The 24505-nt window shown below is 53.9% G+C and overlaps 1 protein-coding gene across 4 annotated transcripts in view; it reads left to right on the top strand.

The window, feature by feature from the left end:
- Positions 1 to 9698: 9698 nt before the first annotated feature.
- The window catches only part of RPS6KA1 (ribosomal protein S6 kinase A1), a 37833-nt gene continuing 23026 nt past the window's right edge, over positions 9699 to 24505 (top strand). Inside the window, exons 1-2 of one of the 4 annotated variants that reach the window (XM_025855670.2) lie at positions 9699 to 9834; positions 15885 to 15929. In XM_025855670.2, coding sequence (XP_025711455.1) covers positions 9772 to 9834; positions 15885 to 15929 — 108 coding nt within the window. In that variant the 5' untranslated portion in view covers positions 9699 to 9771. Of the gene's footprint in view, positions 9835 to 15884; positions 15930 to 21746; positions 21895 to 22330; positions 22420 to 23462; positions 23767 to 24505 lie in introns of those variants that run through there. The other 3 variants (XM_025855671.2, XM_025855672.2, XM_025855669.2) reach the window with 3 other exon arrangements.

Below are 24505 nucleotides of genomic sequence, written 5' to 3'. Positions count from 1 at the left end.
AACAGGAATGTGAGCCCAGGTTGCCAGACTTTTAAAGAAGCTGGGTGGTAAGTTGGTTAGGTGTCCAACTCTTGATCTCCGCTCAGGTCTTGATCTCGGAGTCTTGATTTTAGGGTCATGAGCTGGGCATGGAGCCTGTGAAAGAAAGAAAGGAAGAGAGGAAGGAAGGAAGCAAGCAAGCTAGCTAGCTAGCTGTATTTTTTATTTAAATTAAAGCAATGGCGGGCGCCTGGGTGGCTCAGTTGGTTAAGCAACTGCCTTCGGCTCAGGTCATGATCCTGGAGTCCCGGGATCGAGTCCCACATCGGGCTCCCTGCTCAGCAGGGAGTCTGCTTCTCCCTCTGACCCTCTTCCCTCTCGTGCTCTCTATCTCTCATTCTCTCTCAAATAAATAAATAAAATCTTAAAAAAAAAAAAGCAATGGCAAGTTATTTGGGTTATTTAGCAACCTGTGTGGACCAAACAAATGTAAAGTAGTGTTAAGAGCATGGGCTCTAAAGTAAGAGATGTTTGTGTGTCAGCTCTACTACTTAATAACTGTGTGTCCTTGAATAAATCATTTAGCCTCTCTGTGCCTCACTTTTCTTATCTGTAAAATGGGGATAATTATTGCACTTGCTTCACAAGATCGCTATGAGGGTTAGATGAGCAAAGATAGGACTATGGTGAGGTTAATGAGGAATCATCTTGGGTGTAAGATTTAAGGGGGCACCAAAAAACTCAACAATCAAGTAGGGATACCTGGGTGGGTCAGTCAGTTAAGCATCTGACTTTGGCTCAGGTCATGATCGCAGGGTCCTGGGATCAAGCCCCGTGTTGGGCCCCACGCTCAGAGGGGAGTCTGCTTCTCCCTCCCCCCCCAACAAATAAAATCTTTAAAAAATAAAAATTTTAAAAATAAATAAAAAGCCAAAAGTAGGGGTCCCTGGGTGGCTCAGCCGATTTGGCGTCCAACCCTTGGTTTTGGCTCAGGGCATGATCTCATGGGTCATAAGATAGAGCCCTAAGTCAGGCTCTGTACTTAATGGGGAGTCTGCTTGGGGATTCTCTCCCTTTGCCTCTCCCCTCCTCTCTTTCTCAAATAAATAAATCCTTTTTTTTTAAAGATTTTTATTTATTGAGAGAGAGAATATGGTAGAGAGAGAGCATGAGAGGGAAGGTCAGAGGGAGAAGCAGACTCCCTGCTGAGCAGAGAGCCCGATGCAGGATTCGATCCTGGGACTCCAGGATCATGACCTGAGCTGAAGGCAGTTGCTTAACCAACTGAGCACCCAGGCACCCCTCAAATAATTAAATTCTTAAAAAGAAGTCAAAAGTAATGCAATAAATATTTATGATGAACAAACTACTAATATGTTAAGTATAGACAGGATCTGAACTTGTACTGCATGACTTGGCCTCACTCACTTTACCCTAATTCCAGCCCTGTAGGAGCCTGTCTTCATTTTTTTTTTTTTTAGATTTTTTTTATTTATTTGAGAGAGAGAGAATGAGAGATAGAGAGCACGAGAGGGAAGAGGGTCAGAGGGAGAAGCAGACTCCCCGCTGAGCAGGGAGCCCGATGCGGGACTCGATCCCGGGACTCCAGGATCATGACCTGAGCCGAAGGCAGTCGCTTAACCAACTGAGCCACCCAGGCGCCCCGCCTGTCTTCATTTTTAAAGTGAGATGACACACAAGGAAACACCTCCAGGCCCAGTGGTTCAAGGGTAATAGAGAAAAAACATTTGACTTTGTTCACTGCCATATTCCCAGCACCTACAATGGTGCTCACCCAGGGTAGGATTTTTTTTTTTGGATTTTTTTTTATTTTTTATTAAATTTTTTACTGTTATGTTAACCACCATACATTACATCATTAGTTTTTGATGTAGTGTTCCATGATTCATTGTTTGTGCATAACACCCAGTGCTCCACGCAGAACGTGCCCTCTTTAATACCCATCACCAGGCTAACCCATCCCCCCACCCCCCTCCCCCCCAGGGTAGGATATTAATAAATATTTGTTGAATGTCAAAAAAAAAAGAAAGAGAGATGATACATGTCAAACCTTAGAACAGGGCCTGGCACCAAGTAGGTGTTCAAAAATATAATAATGATGATCATGATTGAGAAAATAATGCCGTTGTCTGTGGGTCTTCTTCTGTCTTCAGGTCAATGAATCTAGTGTGTATTTAACACCCAGCATGGATCATTTTTTAACCACAACATGACAGAATTAGCATTAATAATAATTGTGATATAAAACAAATAATAATGGCCAGAAAACAGTAAAAATGTCCTTTTATTGACTTCATATACACACTCAGACCAACCAAAATTTAAAAAAATAAAAATTACAACACAAAAGGGAAAAAAGTAATGGACCAATATTTTTTAGTTACATTAAAGTGTTTTTGTGGGTTTTTTGTGTTTTTTTTTTTAACAAAAAGGAACATGCACACACATATGCAAGAAAAATTGCCTCCAAAAGAGGCAACAGGGCAGGGTTCAGAGAATGATATGCACAGAGAATGAGAGAATTGCAGTAACTCAAGTTTTGTTCCTTCATTTTTTACAGTCACTGTACCATCATTGTTGATTTCAAATTTGTTTAAATACAGGGATATGGGGACCTGAACACTCCCGAAGTGAGCTCCAGTGATTCTGACCTGCTATGAACTCTCAAGTTGAAGCCATATGTTGGGGGCCAATTGTGTACCTGGGGAGCTCTCCAAATTAGCTTCCACGTAGCATATATTATTTATTCAAGGTTAAGTAACATAAATGTACTAATTTGAAGCCTACAGATATATTACATTCTTAAAACTCTTAATAATCACAGCAATTATTTAGAACTTAGACCAACAAAAAGATCTCTTCAGGAGGGAGGATTTTATCACTGACATTGTTTGGAAGTGCCAGGGCATGGTGATAATAAAAAGCAGACCTACCCAGTTGCATTCATGTTTTTAAATTCTCCATAGACAATGCACGCCTTATGTCTTGCACAGGGAGGATTTGCCACCACCCTCACCTGATTCACCTCAGCCCCAGGCCACCAGTTTTCGATGACTCGCTGACAATCCCAAAGGCCCTTTCAAAGCTGACACTCCGCTACTTTCTAATTCTGGATCTGCAAGCTGTTTCAAGCTGCGTAACACTGGGTAATTCAGGTAATTTCTCTAAGTCTCAGTTTCCTTGTCTGTGAAATGGGAACAATAACCCCAACCCATGCCCTATCCCTGTCAGGGCTCCATGAGGTAGGGTGGGAGAAGACTTTTTATAAAAAGGGAGACACTGCATGTAGGTGGCAGGCCTTGGTGACAAAGGGGATGTTCCTCTGAGGTTACCTAGAAGTTGTTCTTACATTGAGGATCTGGGGGAGGGGACAGGGGATCCAGTGGGTGCTAGACTTTGCAAATCACTGAGTGTGACTCTTTCCTTTCAGGAAAAGGCTAGCTCCTCTTGGCCCAGAGGCAGGGAGCTGATGACAATGACCCCAGTCCTCTGGGCTGTAATGTAGCCCAGCTGGATGGAGCACTTCCCTTCCAGGGGCAGGTGGCGGAGGCAGAAGCTGGGTATGAGGAAATGCTGATGTGTCTTCAGATGCATCCTGAAACTCGCTTACCTGCTTCTTTAACTGTCTCTCCAAAGAGAATGGAAGTTCCTAGAGCAGGGGTTGACAAACCTTTTTTTCTTCCTAAGAAAAAAAAACATTTCAGGCTTTCCAGGCCATATGGTTTGTGTTGCAACTACTCCGACTCTGTTGTTGTAGTGCTAAGCAGCTCTAGACCACACGTAAACGGAGCATGGCTGTGTGCCAATAAAACTTTATTTGTGGATACTGAAATTTGAATTTCATATAATTTTCACGTGTCAGGAAATATTCTTCTTTTGATTTTTTCAATCAGTGAAAGATGTAAAGACCATTCTTAGCTCACAGGTGTACAAAAATAGTAGGTCAGATTTGGCTCATGGGCCATAATTCGCCCACCCCTATCCTAGAGGGCAGAGACCCTCACTTTCTACTCCTCTGCTGTATCCCCAGTGGCCACAACAGTGCCTGGCACATAGCAGGTGCCCGATAAGTATCTACCGATGACCAAATGCTTCCTCTTTTGTCCCTCAAACTCCAATTCCTTTTCCATCCTCCCCAACTAATAGCAGCAAGCTTCTGCCTCACCCCCAGGCTCCAGGGCAGTGGGGGAGCCCCCTGGCCAGTTCTCCACCAGTCCTGCGACCATCCCACCTGCACGTTCCTGTTCCTCCTCTTCTTTTCTGATGACTCCATCTCTGGCCTCATTCTTTACCAGCCTCGTGATCACAGTCATGGCAGTGCCGTTAAACCGAAGCCTCTTCTCACATCTTCATCTCACACCAATGGAGAACCCATCCAGTGAACTCTCCAAGTCCCAGCCTCCTGCCCTCCCCTCCTTTGCAGGGGGAAGACTTAGGGGAGAAGGGCTATGGTTGTTACTTGCCATTTCTCCTGAGCACCTACCATGTGCCAGGCACCACACAGATGTTTTATTGCCCGATCTAACTTAATGCAGACACCCCTAGTTTAGAGATGCAGAAACTGAGGTTAACTAAATGCTCCAAGTCACAAAGCTAGGAGGTGGCAGAGCCTGGATTAGGGCCCAGGTTGGTGTGGCTCCATTCATCAGTATGTTTGAGGGTTTGCCATATGCCAGATGTATCCAGGGATACAAGGGTAAACAAAACAGACAAGTCCTGCCTCGTGGAACTTTATTCTACTGGGAGAAACAAACAATAGCAAACAGGTAAATAGGCAGTATGATTGCGGGTGGAGAGGCGTGCCATGAAAACAAGGTAACACGTAGGTGATGCCGCTGCCGGGGAGCTATTTTAGATAGGGCCAGTTCTCTCTGAAGAGGTAACATTTGAGCAGAGGTGTGAATGAAGTGAGGGAGTGAACTCAGAGAGCCGGAAAGAGAATGTTCCACGTGGAGGGGACAGCAAGAGTGAAAGCCTGAGGTGGGAGCCACCTGGAGTGTCAGTGAGCAGGGAGGATGCCTGGTGGCAGGAAGGCAGTGAGTGAATGATAGGAGAGGAGATGTCCCGGGCAGCGGGCAGTCCGGTCCTGTGGGGCTTTGCAGGCCCAGCAAAATCTGTGGGTTTTGTTTGAAATGTGATGGAGGAGCCACAGGAGGGTTTCAAGCAGGAGAGTGATGCCACCCCAATCCCCAGACCTGGATGGAGCAGAGGAGAGACTCCACCCTCTCGCCTGTTTACCACTACCCACTGTCTGGACCTGTGTACCCCTGCGCTCCCCTTCTGGGCTTGCAGTGTAGTGAAGTGATTAAGAGTACTGGCTTTGAGTCTGAGAGAACTGGGTTCTCAGCCCAGCTGCACTCCTTACCAGCTGTCTGACCACGGGCAGTCTTGGCCCTTTATGAGCCTCGGTTTTCTCATCTGAAAAATGGGGACAATGATTTCTATCTCATGGTGGTGTTGGGAAGATTTGATGAGCTCTTGTTTGTAAACAGCTCCAAGCAGGCCATATTGTACTCTCTCAATAAGCCTCCATAGTTGGTGATTATTATTTAAATACTTACCAAGCTCTGTCCTTTTGTAATCACTTGTGAAATACAACTGGACTGCCATTATGATGATCCCTCTCATTGTGTTCCACCTGCTGCCAGGAGACCCTCCTCTACTGAAAGGCTAAGAAAGAGTAATGACAGACCCTCTCCCTGAGGCAATGCCCTGTGCTCTTGAACATTACAGCAAGCATGTGCCCAGGCTGCATTAGAGAGACCCAAAACCCAGCCCTCAGCCCCTGTCAGTTCAGCCCCCCTGCTCCATGCCAGAAAAATCTCTTCAACAGAATACAAAATAATAACCTCACTTGTGTCCAGCAAAGCCCGTTCATGAGTCATTCATTTAACAAACACCTCAAGTGACCGCCCAGAACAGCCTGTTCTAACCCCATTATTATTATTATTATTATTAGCTAACATTTATCCACTACTCAGAGTATAGCATTTCAGAGCATGGGATTAGACTGCTCGGGTCTGAGTCCTGGATTTACCATTTCATACGTAGATGATGCTGGAATATCACTTAGCGTCTTTGAGCACCTACTATGTGCCAGGCAGTATGTCAGGTGTCAGGAAGACAATGAAGAACCAAGATGTGACCCCTACCCTCTCAGAGCTTACTAATTGAAGAGCCAGGTGTTAATCAAATAATCCCATAAACACACGGAAAGGTACAACCGTGAGAAGTATCCATTGCTATGAGTTTGTATAACAGGGAGGTAAAGGAAGATGTCCTGGAGGAAGTGATTGTGGAGATAAGCTGGTTTGAGGAAGAGGGAAGACAGTTTCAAGTACGAGGAACAGCATGTTCAAAGGCCCTTGGCAGGAGAACCAAAGGAAAGTCAGTGTGGCTGGAGTCTAGAGGGAAATGGGGAAAATTGTGAGCTGATCCTATAGCAGGGTCACTGCCGTGTAGGCGATGGTTTGGTCTCCACAGCTCTCTGCTGAGTGATGGCTGTCATTACAACCTAGATAGGCAAGCTGACCGGCCCAAGCTGCCCAGGCTGGGCCCGGGTGTCCTCTGGGCTTCCTTTTTCCAGCATGACCCACCACTGTCTTTCCAATACCTTTGGGAGAGGGGACATAGGACGGGAAACTTATTCATAGGAAAGCACAATCACTACTCAGTCCTTAAGTGGAGATGATGTACTTGATAGGGAACCTTTTCCTATAAGGGAAAGGAAGAGGGCCAGGGGCCCCAGGAAAGGGACAGACTGAAGACAAAATTACTCCTGCTTTCCCCGTACTTCCTCTACTCCTGCCCATCTACCCCATCTCCCTCACCCAGTCCTTTGCCCTAATGCTCTGGGGTCTCTTCCGGTCTCACTTCAGTGCAGCTTGCAGTCAGATATTTGGCACCTGTGTGCGATGTCTTCTATATCTGAAGTAGGATCACTAGATTTAGCAAATCAAAATACAGGATGCCCAGTTAAATTTGAATTTCAGATAGACAGCAACAGTTTTTTAGTGCAAGTAAGTCCACATATTACAATGCTAGCCCTGAGAAACAGGGGCCAGGACACTGCAAACTGGTTCCAGGCAACTGAACTGGCCGATACTAACACGGATGTTAAGAACGGCTGCCCCCTCTGGTCTGCGCTGCTTCTGGTGTAGACCTCACCCTTTCTCATCAGGGTCGTGGAGAGTGAGTGAACAAGAGAACAGAGTCTGACCACATTGCCAGGGTGGTCTCTCAGCTCGACCATTTTCCAAGCTGTGTAACTCAGAAAGACCCAGAAAATGGGATGCTTACTTTCTCTGTCCTCAGTTTCCTCATCTGTTCACTGGAGATAATAAGAGCACCTACCTCATAATGTTGTGAGGATTAAATGGGTTTATACAGGCAAAGTGCTTAGAACAGTGCTGGTCCACAGCAGGGACTGGGTGTGCGTTGGCTGTAATTATCTATGTATTCGCACCAGACTGAACGTAAACTCCGTGAGAGCAGGGGCTTGGTTTTGTTCATTGCTCTATCCTCAGGATCTAGACGCAGTCCCGGTATACAATATATGCTCAGGAAGAGGGCCTGTCATGTAATATACAGGCATAAATGTTTATTGAATTAAAATGAATGTAGGGGCACCCAGGTGGCTCAGTCGGTTGACGGCCGATTCTTGATTTCGGCTCTGGTCATGGTCCTCTGGGTCCTGGGATCAAGCCCTGCATTGGGCTCTGTGCTCAGCAAGGAGTCTGCTTGGGGATTCTCTCCTTCTCCCTGTGCCCCTCCCCCTGCTCACACTCTCTCTCAAATAAATAAATTAAAATAAATAAAATGAATATTGAGCTCAGTATACACCTAAAAGATTTGGATTATAATTCTTCACAGATAAAGAAACTGTGGTTTAGAGATATAAAGTGAGTTAATTTTCCAATGTTAAGGAGGTAATAGAGCTAAGATTTTTTGGGTTCTGGAGCACCTGGCTGGCTCAGTCCATAGAGCATACAGGTCTTGATTTTGGGGTTGTGAGTTTGAGCCCCATGCTGTGCACAGAGCCTGCTTCAAAAAAAATTTGTTGGGGGGTGCCTGGGTGGCTCAGTGGGTTAAGCATCATACTCTTGGTTTGGCTCAGGTCATGATCTCAGGGTTGTGGGATCAAGCCCTGAGTAGGGCTCTGAGCTAAAGCAGTGAGTCTGCTTGAGTCTCTCTCCCTCTGCCTACCCCCCCATAAATAAATAAGTAAATAAATAAATAAATCTTTAAAAAATTTTTTGTTGGATTCCAGTCTTTTCCACTGAAAATTCAATTCACTTGCTACCCTAGGAAAGTCGTGGAATAAGGGGAGCATCTAGATTTAGGAGAAATCCTCATACACTTTGATTTCTTAAAAATCCTAATCTGTTCTTGACCAGCTGTGTGACCTTGGATAAATCATCTCATCCTTGTGAGGCTGTTTTATGATTTGTAAACTAGGTGGTGGTGGGAATTCAAAGAAATCACAGGTTGATGGAGCTGGTTCACAGAAGGTTTTGGATAAACAATCCTCTCCATCCCCCCTGCCTTAAGACTTATTTATTTATTATAGAGAGTGGGGAGGGGTATAAGGAGGGGTGGGGGAGTCTTACCCTAGGCAGGGCTCAATGTCACAACTCTGAGATCACAACCTGAGCCAAAACCGAGTCCCATGCTTAACCCCCTGCGCCACCCGGGCACCCCAACCATACCCCTGCCTTAGAACAGCTTTGCAAATAACTGGCCATTCTTCCCCACCCATGAAAACTGCAAGCCCATCCCTCCACTCCTCCACCCGTGAATAAATCTCACCACACCTGGACCCCTCACTCCTCTTTAGATGGAAGTTGAATCTCTCCAAGAGGAACCCTTTTCCCTGGCCTTTTACTCCGCGGGCAGCCTGTGTCCCTCAACCCTGGGAGTCTGGACCCTGCTCTCCTCAGAGGGGGCACAAACATAAATCAACCCAGGGCTGAGCCTTAAGTTGGAGAGATTCTGGGGAGGCATGGCTTGAATGGGGCCCCCTCAAGGACAGATTACCAAAAAATGTGTATTAAGAAATCACTCTGGGGGCGCTGTAGGTACTGATGGTGGCAACGGAAGACTAGGAACCTACCTGGAGCTGGGGCGCTAAGATCCCCGGGGATCTCTACGGCCTCGGGAGGTGAGGGCCCGAGGGGCGTGGGGCCCAGGTTCCTTTCAAGCTTCTGCCTGGGTCAGGCCCGGAATATTCGGTGTGAGTGCTTGCCTGGGGGCGGGGGGAGGCGGGCTAGGGGAACTGGGGCTTCCCTCCCGCAGGAGGAAGAAGGAGTATCTGGGGCGTGACTCCACAGGAGCCGATGAGGGGAAATTGACGACCCCGGCGTGGTCCGCACAGGGACGACCAGGTTTGGGAGGGAGGAGCCGGGAAGGCCTCTTCCAAGCGGAGCAGAGCACCCGCCAGGGGCTCGCGGCGGAGGCGGGGCCAGCCCTCCCGCGCGCCGGGGGCGGGGGTCCACTCCGGGAAAGCCGCGCCGCGGGGGCTGGGGCGGGGCTTCGGCGGTCCCGCCCCTCGCGCAGGTAGCCAATGGGCGCGGCGGCGCCGGGTGACGGAGGGAGCCGAAGTGCGAGTGCCGCGGCGGCGGCGGCGGCGGCGGCGGTGGACGGCCCAGCCCGAGCGCGGGGGGTCTCGCGTGGGAGGGGGGGGCGCGGGGGCGCAGAGCCGGCGACCCCGGGACCCGGGAGGCGGCGCGGCACGGGCCGCCGGAGGAGCGCGGGCGGCCCGGCGGCGGCGCGATGCCGCTCGCCCAGCTCAAGGAGCCCTGGCCGCTCATGGAGCTGGTGCCGCTGGACCCGGAGGTGAGTGAGCGGGGCGGGGGACGGGGGCCAGCGGCCGGCGAGCCTGGGTCCCCACGGGGGCGGGGCGGCTCGCGGCGGCGCTGCAGCCTGGCGGGCGCCCTCGAGGGCGCGAGTGCACTCCGATCTCTTGCCCTTCTTCGGCTCCACCCCCCATGCCCCGGGTGTGTGTGTGTGCGCGCGAGGGACAGTTCCGCCAAGCGCCCAGAACCCCCTTAGCCCGGAGAGGGGATCCCGCGGGGCCCTGAGATCTGGCCCCCCTCACCCCACACACCTAGGACCTGTACCGGGAGCTGTCGGAGCTTCCTTTATCAGCGCAGATGGGCAGGGCTGAGGTGCCAGATGTCTGGGATTCTACAAGAGACAAGGGTCATGGGAACCCCACGTCTCCTTGATGCCTCCCAGCACCCTACCCCGAGAGCTGCCCGCTTCTCCGCTGCTGACCCTAGCAGGGTTACCCCTCTTGACCCTTGGCAGTTGTGGAATATGGGGTGATACCACCTGTCTAGGGCTGAAACTCTTGGTTTTCTTTGCCCCAAAGCTAGGGCCAGAGGATACCCGTGTCCCCCACCCCAGGCTGTGGAGAAGACAGTGGGGAAAAGCCCTTAGACCTTGTGAAGCTTATTCCTGGAGACAGGGAGGACCTTGGTGCCTGCCTTCTTTCTTGTGAGCCCTCCCAGAGGAAGGGCTGGGCCCCTGGGGCATTTGGTCTCTGTCACCCAGCCTCTCCCAGAAGCAGCTCCGGTCCTCCTCTGAAGATTCTGTGGTGCCAAGCCCTAGGATGCAGAACGGCCAGCTCTTCCTGTGTCCTTTGACCCCCAGGGTCAAGGTCAAGGCCCTGAACCAGCAGATTAAGAAAACTTTCCCCTTGGCCTCATGCTGGGAAGGAGGCAGATGAAACTCCATTTCCAGAGGGGATGTGGGGGGTATACTGGGAGGATGGGAAGACCTCAGTGAGCCCGGGAGCCAAGGTGATTTTCTCCTGGCTTTGGTCCCTAGCCCCTGCCTAGCTCCCCTCCTCTGCGTTCTCTTACCTGGGGCAGCCACCAAGTACCCACCAAGTACCCTGCCTCTCAGGGCCACAGGTTGTGATTAGAGTGAGGACCCTAGGTCCCCAGCATCCAGGGTGTGCTACCCCTTTAAAGGGATGGTCATAGCTGACACTGGCTATTGGAGGGTGGGCGCGGCAGGATTAGGTAACCAACCTTAAGGTGCAATTTGGAGTAAATTGCTCTGGGATCCCTGCCATGGGGTTTTTACAAGCCCTGCACGACTCTCGGAGGTTCTCTCTCGCTGACTCACTCTCTGAGGTGAGGAACACTGCCCTCTGCAGTACCCCCCCTCCGGGAGGCCTGGGGCATAAGGGCCTGGTTGGGGGGGCGCTCAGAGGTGGATTCCTTTGCCCTGGCATGCCCCTGTGACTTGGGCCTCCCTAGAGGAAGGTAGGCTGGGAAGGACTTAACCCAGGGACTTACCTTGGGTTATACTCGTAGGAAGGGCAGACACCCAGGAGCTTGATTCCCAGTGCAGGGTACTACTTCCTGCTTCCCTTTGGGGAATCCTGGGGCAGGGGACCAGGTTTGAACAGGAAACTCAACTCAGTTTTGAGTACAACTGCATCTGAGTTCCGTGAAAGGAGAAGATTAGTGTATTTTCTAGGACTGGGGACATCGTGATTTCTCAGAGCTTCAGCTTGGAAACTGTGTGTGACCCTCAGCTGATCCTTAGCCTCTCTGCACCTCTGTTCCTCCAGTGGCCAGTGCTGGGTCCTAGCTTAATGCTTCCTGGGCCTGAGAGGTGCAGGGCCCTGGGCACTGCTGCCTGTTCTCCCCCTCCCCCACTCCATGGATGTGCCAGGCGACTGGGTGTTATTGTTTGGGTAATAGGAGCCATGGGGCAGCCAGGGCGCCGGTTGGGCCGTTCTCACTGGAGAACAGGGCCTTGCTGTTCTTAGTCCAGGTGATATGTAAGCGATATAGTGGCCTGACCTGCAGGTACAGGCACTGTCACAGGCTCCTGGCCGGGAAGGAGGCAGGCAAGGGGCTGCTGGGGGCATTTGGCAGAGGCCTGGGACCTGGACAGCTCTGCCCTCCTCATGACGCTGCCGAAAATGGGCTGCTGGGAGGCAGGGCCTGGCCCAGGTGTTGGTGTGGGTGAGGATTCTGCCTGGGCCTTCCCTGGCCCTGCTGGAAGCAGGAACCTTCTCAAGGGGCCCAGTCCTGCCATGTACAGAGCTTCACTGTGTGCCCCCGGCCCTGCTTCACCGCTGTTACCTCCTTAAAATAAAATAATTCTCGAAACAGCTTCCCAAAGTAGGGATTATTGGGGTGCCTGGCTGGCTCAGTCCAGTAGAGCATGCGACTCTTGATCTCAGGGTTGTGAGTTCAAGCCCCATGTTAGGTGAGGAGCCTCTTTTAAAAAAAAAAAAAGGGATTATTACCCCTATTTTCGGATGAAACAGCTGAACTCAGAGAGGAGAACTGGCATATGAATTACTGTCAGAGTCAGGATGGGAGTCCAGATCTTCCACTGTCTTCCAACAAGTTGGGGGGAGGGTAGGGCTCAAGGATGGGGAAGGTCTGGGATCAAACTGGCCCAGGTGGAAGGTACTCCAGGAGAGGCTCCGGATGTTGGCCGAGTCTGCTTGTCCCACAGGGCCTCTGTCCAGCCTTTTCAGAGGGCCGGTGTTACCAGCCAGCCCTGGCACCTGGCCCCCAGCCTCCAGCAGCGTGCAGGGCTGCCAGTGCTGGGCTCTGACCCCAGCTCCTGGGGCTGCTTCCTGCTCGTGGGGCATGGGCTGTCTTTGTCCATCTGCTGCCTGGCTTCTCCAGACGCTGCCCTGAGCCCTGCTTCTCAAGACAGAGCTGCTTGGGCAGGAAGGAAGAATGCCTTTTGGAATCCATCTCTCACCTCTGGGGAGGGGGCACAGTGGTCTGGGGGACCTAGGCAGCTGTCCTAGCTCTCTGAAGAAGAGTGGGGAGAGTGGCAGAGGCCAGAAGGCCCTTCCTGTACCAGACTTTTTAGACAAGGTCTTTGACTTGGGATTCTGCAAGGTCAGCATCATTGTCCCCTTTCATTCATTTATTTATTCATCCATTCAGCAAATATTTATTGAGTACTTATCATACGACAAGTACTATGCCAAGCAACAGTGCAGCTGTGAACAAGACAGACCTGGCCTCATGACACGGATGAGCAAACCGAGGGTCAGAGGAGTGATGTGACAGACCCAAGGGCAGAGCAAGTGGCCGGCAGAGCTGGGATTAGCAGCTCTGTCTTTGTGGCTGCAGAACTGTGTTCTTTCCACCTGCCTGTGCAGTAGTCAGGCCAGAGGGGCACATGGACCCTGTCTTCCCAGGACCTTGGCTCTAAGGGGGATGCTCACCTGTGGTCTCTGCACTCCCAGTCCTTTCTCCAGGGCTGCCCATCCCCTTCTAGAAACATCGTGCATCAGCTCTTACAGGCAAAGGGTTTCATGAGGATGGTACCCAGGCCAGAGACCCTGGGACTGGAGGCAGCCAAACAAGACCTGTGGGGTCCCCTGAATCATCCAGATATTGCTCAGTAAGCCCACACCTCTGGGTGCATCCGAGGCCTCTTCCCCTCCCTCACTGGGGATTTAGGCTTGCAGCCATGTGATTTTGGGTTATGGCCCCATGTCCATCACCTGCTGGCTGAGGGACCTCAGGTAAGTCCCTTAACTCTGAGCCTCGTCTGAAAAATAGGAGTACTGCTCTGGTCTTCTTGCTGTCTCTGCTGAGCTGAGCTTTCATGTGACCAGCTGTGTGCCCGACCCTGAGCTGGGTGCTAGGGAAATGATGATGGACAAGCCATGGCTTCTTCCTAAGGTAACCTGTGGTTTGCTCGGTGCCATTGGGGCCCAGAGGAAGGAGGAAAGGACTTGAGACTTTGTGAACAGAGGAGAGGACACTGGGTGCTGAAAGAAGGCCAGGCTTTTGCCAAAGTGACAAGGCAGGAAGGGTTTTCTTGGTAGAAGGAGCCACCATACAGATGCTTGGGGATATGGAACAAGCTGGTCTGCCCAGGGTCCCAGGCCATTCGGTTAAAGCTCAAGAATAAGACCCAGTAATAATAATGGCTATTGTTTGTGGACTGGTTATGTGCTAGGGCTAGGTATTCATAGGCGCTATTTTGTTTGCTTCTCGTAGCCACCCAGTGAGATACATTACTTTCATCTCCCATTTCACAGATGAGGAAACTGAAGCCCTGAGAAATGAAGTAACCTCAGGGTCATGCAGTGGTAGAAGCCAGAATCTGAACCCAGAAGGTCAGGTTCTAGAACGCACATACTTACTCACCTCTGTTGGGCAGTTGGGGACTGAGCTGGGACTTTATTCTGCAGGCACTGGAAGCCATGGCAGGGTTTGGGGCCTGGTCCATTGAAGGTTCTCAATCAGTAGCGCGTGAGTGAGAGAGTTGATTGCTCAATGCAAGGATCACAGTTGAGTTTGAGGAAGGATGGGGGTTTGGAATGAGGAGGGCAGGGAGGGGGGCTGGTAGGCAAGGAGGCCGTTATGACCGTCTGCGGGAATTATAGCAAGAGTTGAGAATGCTGGGTGAACTCAATACATAAATGCCTCATGGCCCCTACTCCTGACTCCCCGGCCCTGATCAACCCAGCCCTCCCCCAGGTTGCTGAGAGATGACAGAATGTATGTGCATGTGTGTGTGGAGGGGCCTGCACAAAGCGGCCCCTGGGGAGGATTAGGGGCATTAAAGGGGCTCAGGGGGCAGGATGTTCTACGAGCAGCAGGGAGGAGCTGCTCCAGGGGCAGGGAGATTATGTAATGGGCAGAGCACAGCTGTGCCTGCTTCTGCCAGGCAAAGCCCCAGCTGCCCTGTGGACCCAGCCCCTGGCTCCAAAGTCCTGACCTGCCCTAGGCTGGGTCTCGCTACCGGTGGGAGCCTCCGGCTACCTCACCACACTCTTGCTGTGCCAGGAGGGGTGGGGACAGCTCCTTCCTTGCTTCCCCAGGCCTGGTTACTCACCTCCTATCACGCAGGAAAGGGATGGGCTGGGGTTGGTATACCCCTGAGGGCGAAGTCCAGGGGCTGGAAGAAGCTGGACTGCCTAGAAATGGGCCCCAGTGGCCGCCTCTCTGCAGGTTGTTCCTGTGCTGAGGTGTGGGCTGCTCTTGAGCAGACCTTTTTTTGGGCACCTCCTGGGTGTCAGAGACCGGATTTTGAATCCTCACTTACCAGTCGTGTGACCTTAGGTGCGCCATCACTGTGCTCCTCTGAACCTCAGTTTCTTCGTCTGCCAAATGGGGACAGGGCCTACCTCCCAGGTCAGGAGGATCTAATGGTGCTACAGGTGTGAGGCACCGAGCCCCGTGCCTGGCATGTGGCAGGGGCTCGGAAGAGAGCAGCTGTTAGCACCAAGGCCTAATCTCTGTCCCCTCCTCTACTAGGAAGGGCAGCCCTCTGTGTACATAGTCCCTACCGTGTGGCCAGGGGCACAGGGAAGGAAGCCAGGGGCGCAGGGTGGTGGCCGTGGTTCTGCCCGGCAGGGGCAGGGGAGGAGCCCCAGAATGGGGCAAGGACAGGGCAGCCACCAGTTCCAGGCTGGACACTTGCGCAGACTGGGTCTCCTTATATCCCTGAAGCAATTCTGGGAGGTGGGGTAACTAGTCCCATGTTACAGATCAGGAGACTGAGGCCTCTTTGCAGTTGGTTCTTTGGCACAGAGTCACAGTTTGTCTCCAGCAGAGCTGGGAGCCACACATGCCCTTTCCTTCTCCCTGGGAGGAGGTGACATTTGAGCTCAGTCTTCAAAGACGAGGCGTTTGCTAGGCAGAGAGCGCCAGGGAGGGAAGGGTGGGACATGCTGGCAAGGGGCTGCTGTGGGAGGCCTGACGCCTGCGCCCCCCAGTGAAAGCGGAGGTAGGGGGCCCTCGCCTACATGGCCTCCCTAGCTATCCAGGGGCAGCCCCACGGGGTGGGGGCGGGGGGGTTCTGCTAGGGTCTGTTTTTGCACTCTCCCACCCTGGTAAGTTCTGGTAAAATTCCCCAGTCTCCCTTCTCTTTTCCAGAATGGACAGGCCTCGGGGGAAGAAGCTGGACTGCAGCCGTCCAAGGTGAGGACCAAGGCAAGCACCCTGAGCAGGGGACCGTTTGCATGGTTGTGGAGGAGGAGGGAGGCCCACCCCCTCTCTGGTCCCACTGAAACCTCGAGGTGACCCTGTGCACAGAGATCACTTGCTCCAACTTTCCTATTTCTTCCTTTCTTTCTTTTTTAAGATTTTGTTTTATTTATTTATTTTTAAAAGATTTTATTTACTTATTTGAGAGAGAGAGATGTGCGCGCCGATGTGGGGCTCAGTCACGGGACCCTGAGATCACAACTGGAGCCAAAGTCAGCCACTTCACTGACTGAGCTACCCAGGCGCCCCTAAAGCTCTTTTTTTTTTTTTTAAAGATTTTTTATTTATTTATTTGAGAGAGAGAGAGAATGAGAGATAGCGCGAGAGGGAAGAGGGTCAGAGGGAGAAGCAGACTCCCTGCTGAGCAGGGAGCCCGATGCGGGACTCGATCCCGGGACTCCAGGATCATGACCTGAGCTGAAGGCAGTCGGTTAACCAACTGAGCCACCCAGGCGCCCGACCCCTAAAGCTCTTATTAAGTAATCTCACACCCAGCGTGGGGCTTGAACTTACATCCCTGAGATCAGGAGTCTCACACTGTACCCGCTGAGCCAGCCAAGTGCCCCTCAGCCTTCCTATTTCTCAGGCGAGGGGACTGAGGCCCAGAGAATGTCAGGAGCAGAATCCGGGCCAGAACTCTGGCTCCTCCTCACCCAGGCCACTTCCTTGGTTTATTTCCTAATGGCAGCTGGGCTGGCCGTAAGGAAAGGGCCGAAGGGGTGATGGGAGAGGCTCAGGTCAGCTGGGCATGATGAGGGCCTAGAATCTTGTGGGTATGTAGTGCTGGTACATGAAGGGAGGGTACCTGGTGGCCCCCCAAGTCTATCCATGGCCCAGTGCTCGGCATGTGGCACCCGGGCCGTTTCTCTGGGTTCCCACCTCCCAGCCCTGGGTGCTTCCCTCCCCGCTACTGTCTTTGCTTCCCCTTGGGCGCCTCCCTTTAGCCCATCAGTCCCCGTTGCTGGTTTTGTGTGTCGACAAAAGCACCAGGGGCTGGGTGGCAGTTGTGTGACCTGGGGTGGGTCCCTTGTTCCTTCTGGGCCTGGGCTTTTTCATCTCTCTGTTGGGAAAGAGCACACCCAGTTTTCAGGAGCTGTCAGGCCCCAGAGCTGCTGGCCGCGGGGGGCTCCGGAAGCTGCCAAGGAACGATGGAGCGTGGGTTCTGACAGTAGGTGGTGGACCTGTGTTCACGTCCTGGCTCCACCCTCACTATTTGGCCAGAGGTGTTCTCGCTTTTGAGTCTCAGTTTCCTCATCTGTAAACTGGGGATGATGGTACCTGAGTCACAGGAGTGGTGGCAAGGACAGATGAGGTAGTAACTGCCTGGCGCATGGTGACTTCAGTACCAGCTGCGCGGGTACCCCAGTGTATCGCTCTACTTCCGTGTCCTCCAGGGGCCACACCCTCTAGACCTGGGTCGGCCTGGGCACCAGACTTGCCATAAGCTTGACCTTTAAAATAGACCTGGGGCTGGTCCTGATATTTGCCTTGTCTCAGCCTCCTAAGATAAGGGAGCTGAGTTGCCTGGGGTAGGGCAAGGTGAGGTAAGTAGGCTGCTACCCCTCCTCTGACGTTACTGTGGCCACCGGGGCAACAGCGGCCAGACCAAGTGGCAGAGACTGGGCCCCTGGTCTGGAGAATCTCCTTCCATAAACTAGCTGCCTCTAGGTGCCTCGTAACAAAACGAATCAAGGAACAACCAGGATGTTCAGATCTTGGGGCTCAAGTTCTGGGGGTTGCAGAGGAGCTTGCAGCTTTGCGAGGGCAGGTGGTAAGCTACCTCAGGAGCTAGACGGGCTTGTAGGGAGAGGGCAGGTGCTTACTCGGGTGGGTAACCTACATCTGATCTCAAGCCTATGACCCCTGCTCTCGAGCAGAAGACCCTGGGATGGGAAGGGAGACAAGGCTGGAGCTGGATGGGCAAGGAAAGCCTTGAATGCCACGTTAAGGAAGAGAAAGAGCTTAACCCATACCTGGCACCACCCCAGGAGCTTTGCATTTAGTTTTCACAACACCCCTGATGTAGAGATTGTTACTATCCCCATTTTATAGATGAGAAAACGGAGGCCCAAAGTCACTCATAGCTGGTGAGCAGTGGAGTCAGGTCTTGCTTGACCACAGAGCCCATACTTCTCCCAGCCCAGAGAACACTGCATGCTGAAGAGGGGGAGTATTGAGTCCCTGTGACCCTAGGTTCCACCATTTCTAGACACCTGCTCATCTATCTTTTCTGTTGCCCCCAGAACCTCACAGTATCTCCAGGGCCTACTTCTGGGCTTGGCACACCAGGGGGCGCTCAGCCTGTGGTCAGGCCCTCATCACTTTGTGTGGTGGAAGGAGCTGGGAGCAGGCCAGTTTCTCCTTTGCTTCATCAGACAGACGTTCGGTGCACCATGCTGGAGTGCTGGGGGGCCCTAAAATGAAGTCAGTACCCCCAGCCTCAGGTTGCTCTCAGGCTTGAGGAGCGGGTGGAGACAGGCAAGCTGTGTGGTGGTGGGTGCTGTGATGGCGGGGAGCATGACTATGGGCACAGAGAATCTCCATTCTGCACCAGGCCCCATATCGGGCAGAGAAATGTACCCCTTTCCTGGTGCCCACATTTCTCCTGGTGAGATGGTAAGAGGAGAATGTCCTGGGGAACCAGCCAGGGGCACCTGCGCTCGGGGCTGAGCAGGGGCCAGATGGATGGTTACGGCTCTGTGTGGCAGGGGAGTAGGGCTGCAGGCCACCTTCCCCGCAGAACTGGCATTTGGCTGGGCCTCCGAAGGCAGGATTTGGCAGCTCCAGAGAGAAGTGGGCCTTCCAGGTGGAGAAGAGGCAGGGAGGGGCCCTTGGGAGTCAGGCGTTCTGAGTTCAGGATCCTGCCCCTTTCTCATTTGCTGTAGGACTTGGGCGGGTACTGTACTGCTCTGAGGTTTAGAGGCTTTTGCTATAGAAGAACAGGGTCCACCCCTCAGGGCCACCCGGAGGAGGAGTGTGATATGTATAAATTAAACAGTCCCACAAAGTTTGCTGTGTTTTGTTTTCTTGTTGGTTTTTTTAAAGATTTTATTTTTAAGTCATCTGTACACCCAGTGGGGAGCTCGAACTCACTACCCCCGAGACCAAGAGTCGCCTGCTCCACCGACTGAGCCCGCCGGGTGCCCCCAAAGTGTGGTGTTTAATGTTTGCTTACTTTATTCATTTTAGGCCGAAAGGGGGATTTGGGTTTTAGCAGCCGTGGCACAGATAGCAGTCCAGGGCAAGAGCTTCCCGAATCCCTTTGGCACCCCGGCACGCCTGGGGTCCTCAGGCGGACTGGGGCTCTGCTCACCCTCCCTCCCTCCATGAGGGTGGACCGCGCACCCCCGGCCCCCTCCCCTGGCTATCTCCGGAGCTGGACCCCTTTGAAGTGCCTGCAGGTCTATTTTGAGAGCTGGGCGTCTCCCCCCTCTCCTCCTCTCTTCCTGTTTATGAAACCCTGATCCATCCCGGATCCCTCATGCTCCTCTGGCTGGAGCACAAGCAGGATGTGACTGCGGACTTCGGGGAGCCTTGGAAGCCTCAGGTGTTGGGGGGAACTTCCCTTGGACTGGCCGGGGTAGGCTAGCCTGCCCTCCCAGGCCCCGGGACCATGCGGCTGGGCTGTGTCCCCTCAGCCTGCCCAGAGGAGACGGCAGCAGTAAGACTGCCCACCCAGTCCAGGGAGGAGTCCTGCTTACAACATCCCGTTGTCTCTGTGGCCTGTTGTACTTGTAGCAACAGCCTTCCGAGGGTAGAGTATTTAGTTGTAAGCTCTGTTTTACAGAGGGGGAAACTGAGGCTCAGACAGGGAGGGAAATTTGCTTGGGAGCGCCCAGCTAGTGAGTGGGCGGTTCTTACCTTCCTACCCTGCGTCCTGGCCTCAGCCCCTTCTTCATGCAGGTCTCTGCATAGAGCGTCTTTCTCTTCCTCCTTTCTGCCTGGCCAACTCCTGTTCATCCTCAGGCTCTAGCTGGACTGCAACCTCTCTGGAAGGTCTTTTGGGACCTTACCCTGGACAGATAGTTCCCGCCTCTGGGCACTTATAATACACGATTGTAGATTTGTAGCCACTTGTGTTTTGTTATCATGTATTTTCAGGAGCTGCCTGAGAACAAGGCCTGAGTCTTAACATGTGCGCCTCCTAGTGTCAGGCTCGGGCCTTGGGGGTAGAGCAGGGGGCCGGTAGCTGTGACGGATGTCCAAAGGGGAAATGGACTTGCGTGGAGGGCAATAATGAAACACTTGAGTGTAGGCTTTGGAAGCAAACACTGTTTGATTTTGCTCTTCGCTGTCCCCCTTTCTAGCCATGTGGCCTTGGGCAAGTCACTTTCTGTCCGAGTCTGGTTTTCGTGTCTCTGGAATGGGATGACAGGATCTCTCGCGAAGCTAAGACACAGGGCCTGGCAGAAGCCACACCAGTAGAGGTTGAAGGAAAGAACGGCCTTGTGCAATACATGCTCCGTTTATAAGGGGCACAGTTCTGGTTGTCACTCACAGCCCAGTCCTGGCCTAGTGCAGCAGGGACGCCTGGGACCTCTCCTCACCTGCCCCATCAGGAGCGATCTGTCCCACCGGAAGGGGCAGGCCCGGGAGGCCCTGCAAATACTGCCAACTGGGGAAGGGGCTGTTGGTGTCCGTTACCGTGGGGATTGGCAGCTGGGTTTGGGCTGCAGCTGGTGGAAGGACCCTAGGGACCAGGGATCAGGCTGGGGGGCTCTGGGGTTCTCTCCCAGCTGCCCTGTGGGGGGAAGTAAGTAAGAGGAAGTATCTATGGTGGGGAATGGGGCAGGGACCAAGAGGTGTGGTCTGGTGTCTGTCCTCCCCTACTCCGGCCACCAGAGGCCTCCCAGCCCCAGCATAGACCCTCCAGCAAAGGCAGGTCTGAGACTGGTTCCTTCCTGTTGCCCCTTCCTGCACCCTGCTAGCCAGGGTCTTCCTTTGCTTTGGGATTTGAGGATTGGTGGGGGGCCCCACTGGGTCCGGAACGGAGAGCTTTGGGGCTCCCCGGGCTGTCCCGGCCTCCACAGCCCTGCTTGCAGGAGCTGGGTGCAGTGAGCAGTCTAAGGAGGTCCCTTTCACAACTGCCAGCAGGCCCTCACCAGACTGTCGTTGGAGGCCCTCTGAGGACTGGAAGGGGAAGTCCGTGTGTACGTGGGGGCGTGTGTTTCCACATGTCTGTGGAAATGGTTTCCGATCATCGGCCTGTGTGTATTTGTGGGCGTGCCAGTTCCTGTGGGGGTACTGGTAGGACTGATGCGGCCAGGCCACGTGGAAGGGGGCTGGGCCTGGTCAGCCCCTGCCCCACCGCTACCTTCTCCTCCTCTCAGACTTCTGTGAGGTCCTTGCTAGGCCCTTTGGCTCCCTTGCCCATCCCAGGCGGGGCCGGCTCGGTGGGTTGCCATTTTGGGTGGGCCCAGCCATAGGAAGGTCACTTTCCAGGGAAGGAGCTTCTGCACTCTGTCCTGGGGCACTCAGAGACCGTGGCCTCGCTGACTTCTGCCCCATATTCCCTCAAGGGGATGTTGGCAGGTGGTGGGATGCCCAGTGTGTCATCGCCTTGTCATCTTGTGACTTTTGTCTGTCTTCTAGTCTCCCCTCCTTAGGATCAGAGGAGATGAGGAGGGCGTATCCCTGGGCCCCCCTGCGGAGTGATGGGTGTGGGGTCTACAGTGTCCCCTCTTCGGCAGGGGAGCCTGACCCATCTTCTGTCCCTCCTCCCTGCAGAGGGGGAAGTGAGAAGGAGGGGGTCAGGGACCCTGCCTTCTGGGCCGGGAAGGCTGAAAAAGCAGAAGTAGAGGAGTAACGGGGCCCTTTGGCCACCAGCTTGAGTCCCACCATGCAGACCCCGGCAGATTTCCCCAGGGGTGAGAGAGACTCACTCCCCTGTCCCAGAAAGGTGAGCAGAGGGTTGGTCTGCCTCCAGCAATATCTGTCACCATGGCCCTGGGCAAGGAATGGGTTTGGGAAGTGGCTCTGTCCCCTGGGGTTTCCGGGTGACTGCTTCTGTCCCCAGGGAGTGTTCTCAGAGAGCGGAGTCTCAAACCTCAGGGCGGGGGGTGGGCAAGGGTTGCTGTGTGGCCTTGGCTCACCTCAGCCCCTCTCTGAGCCAGGATTTCTGCCTGTCCCGCCCAGGGTTATACTCAGGGGCCTGCAGAGCCTGCAGCTTCTGATGGTTGCAGCTTTTGTGGCTGTTCCAGGTCCCCTGAAGATAGGGCTGTGTCTGTCAGGTCCTAGACCTAGAATGGGAAGTCCCTGTGCTGACCCCAGTATTGAGGGAGGTGGTGGGGCGGGGCAGGGCTCTGGCTGACTTACCTGCTCACCCTTTCCTGGCACTGGAGGCCTGCTGACCCCAAGCCAGGCAGTAACTAGGGGAAGGATTTGAGTGTAAGCCGGCTCTGCCGCTGGTCCACTTTCAGCCTGGGTGAGTCACTGGCCTCTGGGCCTTGGTTCCCTGTATCTGCAATGGGGATAACAGATTTGGGAAATTTGGATCAGAGTCAAAGCCATCAGATTGCATTCAGGCGATGTTCCTCTCAGCCCACTGTCTTGGTCATGGGCCCTCTGCAGGCCCTGGCAGGGATGAAACCTCAGAGGTGTGTCTGCCACAAATACCGGACTCTTCCCCCAGATGCGGGGTGTTTGCAGGTGATGTCCCCTCAACTCTTCCCCCAGCCCCTGGCAGGCCAGCAAGAACCCGGAGTTCTGCCCTTGAGTCCTGGGTCTGGCTTTCTGTGTGTCAGATCCGGGTCTCTGTCAGTTTCCTTGGGCCTCACGGACTGGCTTTCCCTTTCTGCGGCCCACCTGCCTCTCTTTCGGCTTCTTGTCTCTGTCTCCACCTGATGAGTGCCAGTCCTCACTTGTTGGGTACATGTCACATGTTGGGTGCCTGTTGGGTTGTGTCCCCTTCTGTCTCTCCCTGTTGAGTGTGTGTCCCCATCTGTCTCCACCTGTTGGATGCCAGCCCCCATCTGCTTCTGCCTGTTGGGTCCCCATCTGTCTCTGCCTGTTGAGTTCATGTCCCCTTCTGTCGCTGCCTGTTGGATATATGTCCCGTGCACTTCTGCCTGTTAGGTATGGGTCCCCTCCTGCCTCTGCTTTGTTGGGTACATGTCCCCATCTGTCTCTGCTTGTTGGGTGTGTGTTCTTCCTAGGTCCCCTTGCTGGATGTGTGTCCCTCTCCATCCCTGCCTGTTGGGCCTGTGTGCCCTCCCACCTCTGCCTGATAGATGCCCACCTTCATCTGTCTTTACCTGTGGATGCCTGCCTCTGCCTGTCGGGTGTCCCTCTTTTTCCACCTGTACACATTAGACACCTGTCTTTGCCCGTTGGGTACCTGTTGCCCCTCAGCAGCTGCGTTGGCATGGGGCTTTCCCTTTGCAGGCCCACGGGGAGGATGAAGGGGGAAAGGGCCAGAGGGCAGCCCGCAGGCAATGGGGGGTGGGGGAAGAGAGGAAGGGAACGTGGTAAGATTGTAGGCCTGGAGCTGGGAAACCACAGGCCCCGAGTGATTGGCGGCCCTGAGCTGGGCCCAGCCCCCGCCCTCACCCTGCACATCCGCCTTGGGCCCGGCCACCTCCGAGGCAGCCCCGGACGCTGCCTGCTCCTGCCATGGTGCCTCGGCCCTGCCGGGCGAATGGAGCAGGATCCCAAGCCGCCCCGCCTGCGGCTCTGGGCCCTGCTCCCCTGGCTGCCCAGGAAGCAGCGGCCCAGGACCAGCCAGACCTCTCTGCCTGCCCCTGGCCCTGGCTCTGGCCCCAGGCGGGACTCGGTGAGTGTGCCCAGATGTCTGGTCCTGGCCTGGCTGTGGCCCTTGGAGCAGGTGCCTGGGCAGCGAACTTGGCCTCAGATGGCTCTCAGCTCTCCTGGCCCCAGCCTGACCCTGCCGGACAATTGGACCCTGCCCAGACTTGCTTCCTGGGGAAGTGAGGAGGCGCTTCAGGGCTCCAGGGCAATAGCAGCCAATTGGAGGGAGGGCAGAAGGGTCCCAGAACAGCTAGGGCCTGGCAAGGGGTTTTTAGTAGACTCCTATGAAGGAAGTTTCAAAGGGTGGATCATGGAGTCTCTGGCCTTAGCTCCCGTCCACCCCAGACTGGCACTTAGTGGGTTGGTGGGGGTAGTCTCTGCCGACTCTTGGGTCCATGTGCATCTGAGCCCTGCCCTTTTGGCCAGAAGGATCCTATCATCCACTCTGACCAGGAACAAAAGCCTGGCTCTGCCTCCCCGGTATGAGAACAAACTCTACTTCCTATTGTGGCAAAACCAAAACCTTTGCAGCAGGGGGAGGGGAGTCCCACAGGCAGGACCTGCACCGGGCCTGGGCATCCCTCTGGGCCTCATCGGGCCAGAAGAGTAGGAGCAGTGGGAGCCGAGCCTCACCTGACTCGGCACCTTGGTAGTTTGACCCTCCCTGGCCCTTAAACCCCTCTTGGGATTGATGAACCAGGAGGCTGGCCCCATCAGTATAGCTGTCTGGTGTGGCCAGCAGGGCCCTGTCTCCAGGGGGAGTG

This window comes from Callorhinus ursinus, unplaced genomic scaffold (genome assembly GCF_003265705.2).
Source record: "Callorhinus ursinus isolate GAN/ISIS: 27379988/994484 unplaced genomic scaffold, GSC_fseal_2.0 scaffold18, whole genome shotgun sequence".
In the NCBI taxonomy this organism is placed as follows: Eukaryota; Metazoa; Chordata; class Mammalia; order Carnivora; family Otariidae; genus Callorhinus; species Callorhinus ursinus.
Note: the sequence above shows the minus strand (reverse complement) of the source record. Positions and strands in the feature narration are given on the sequence as shown.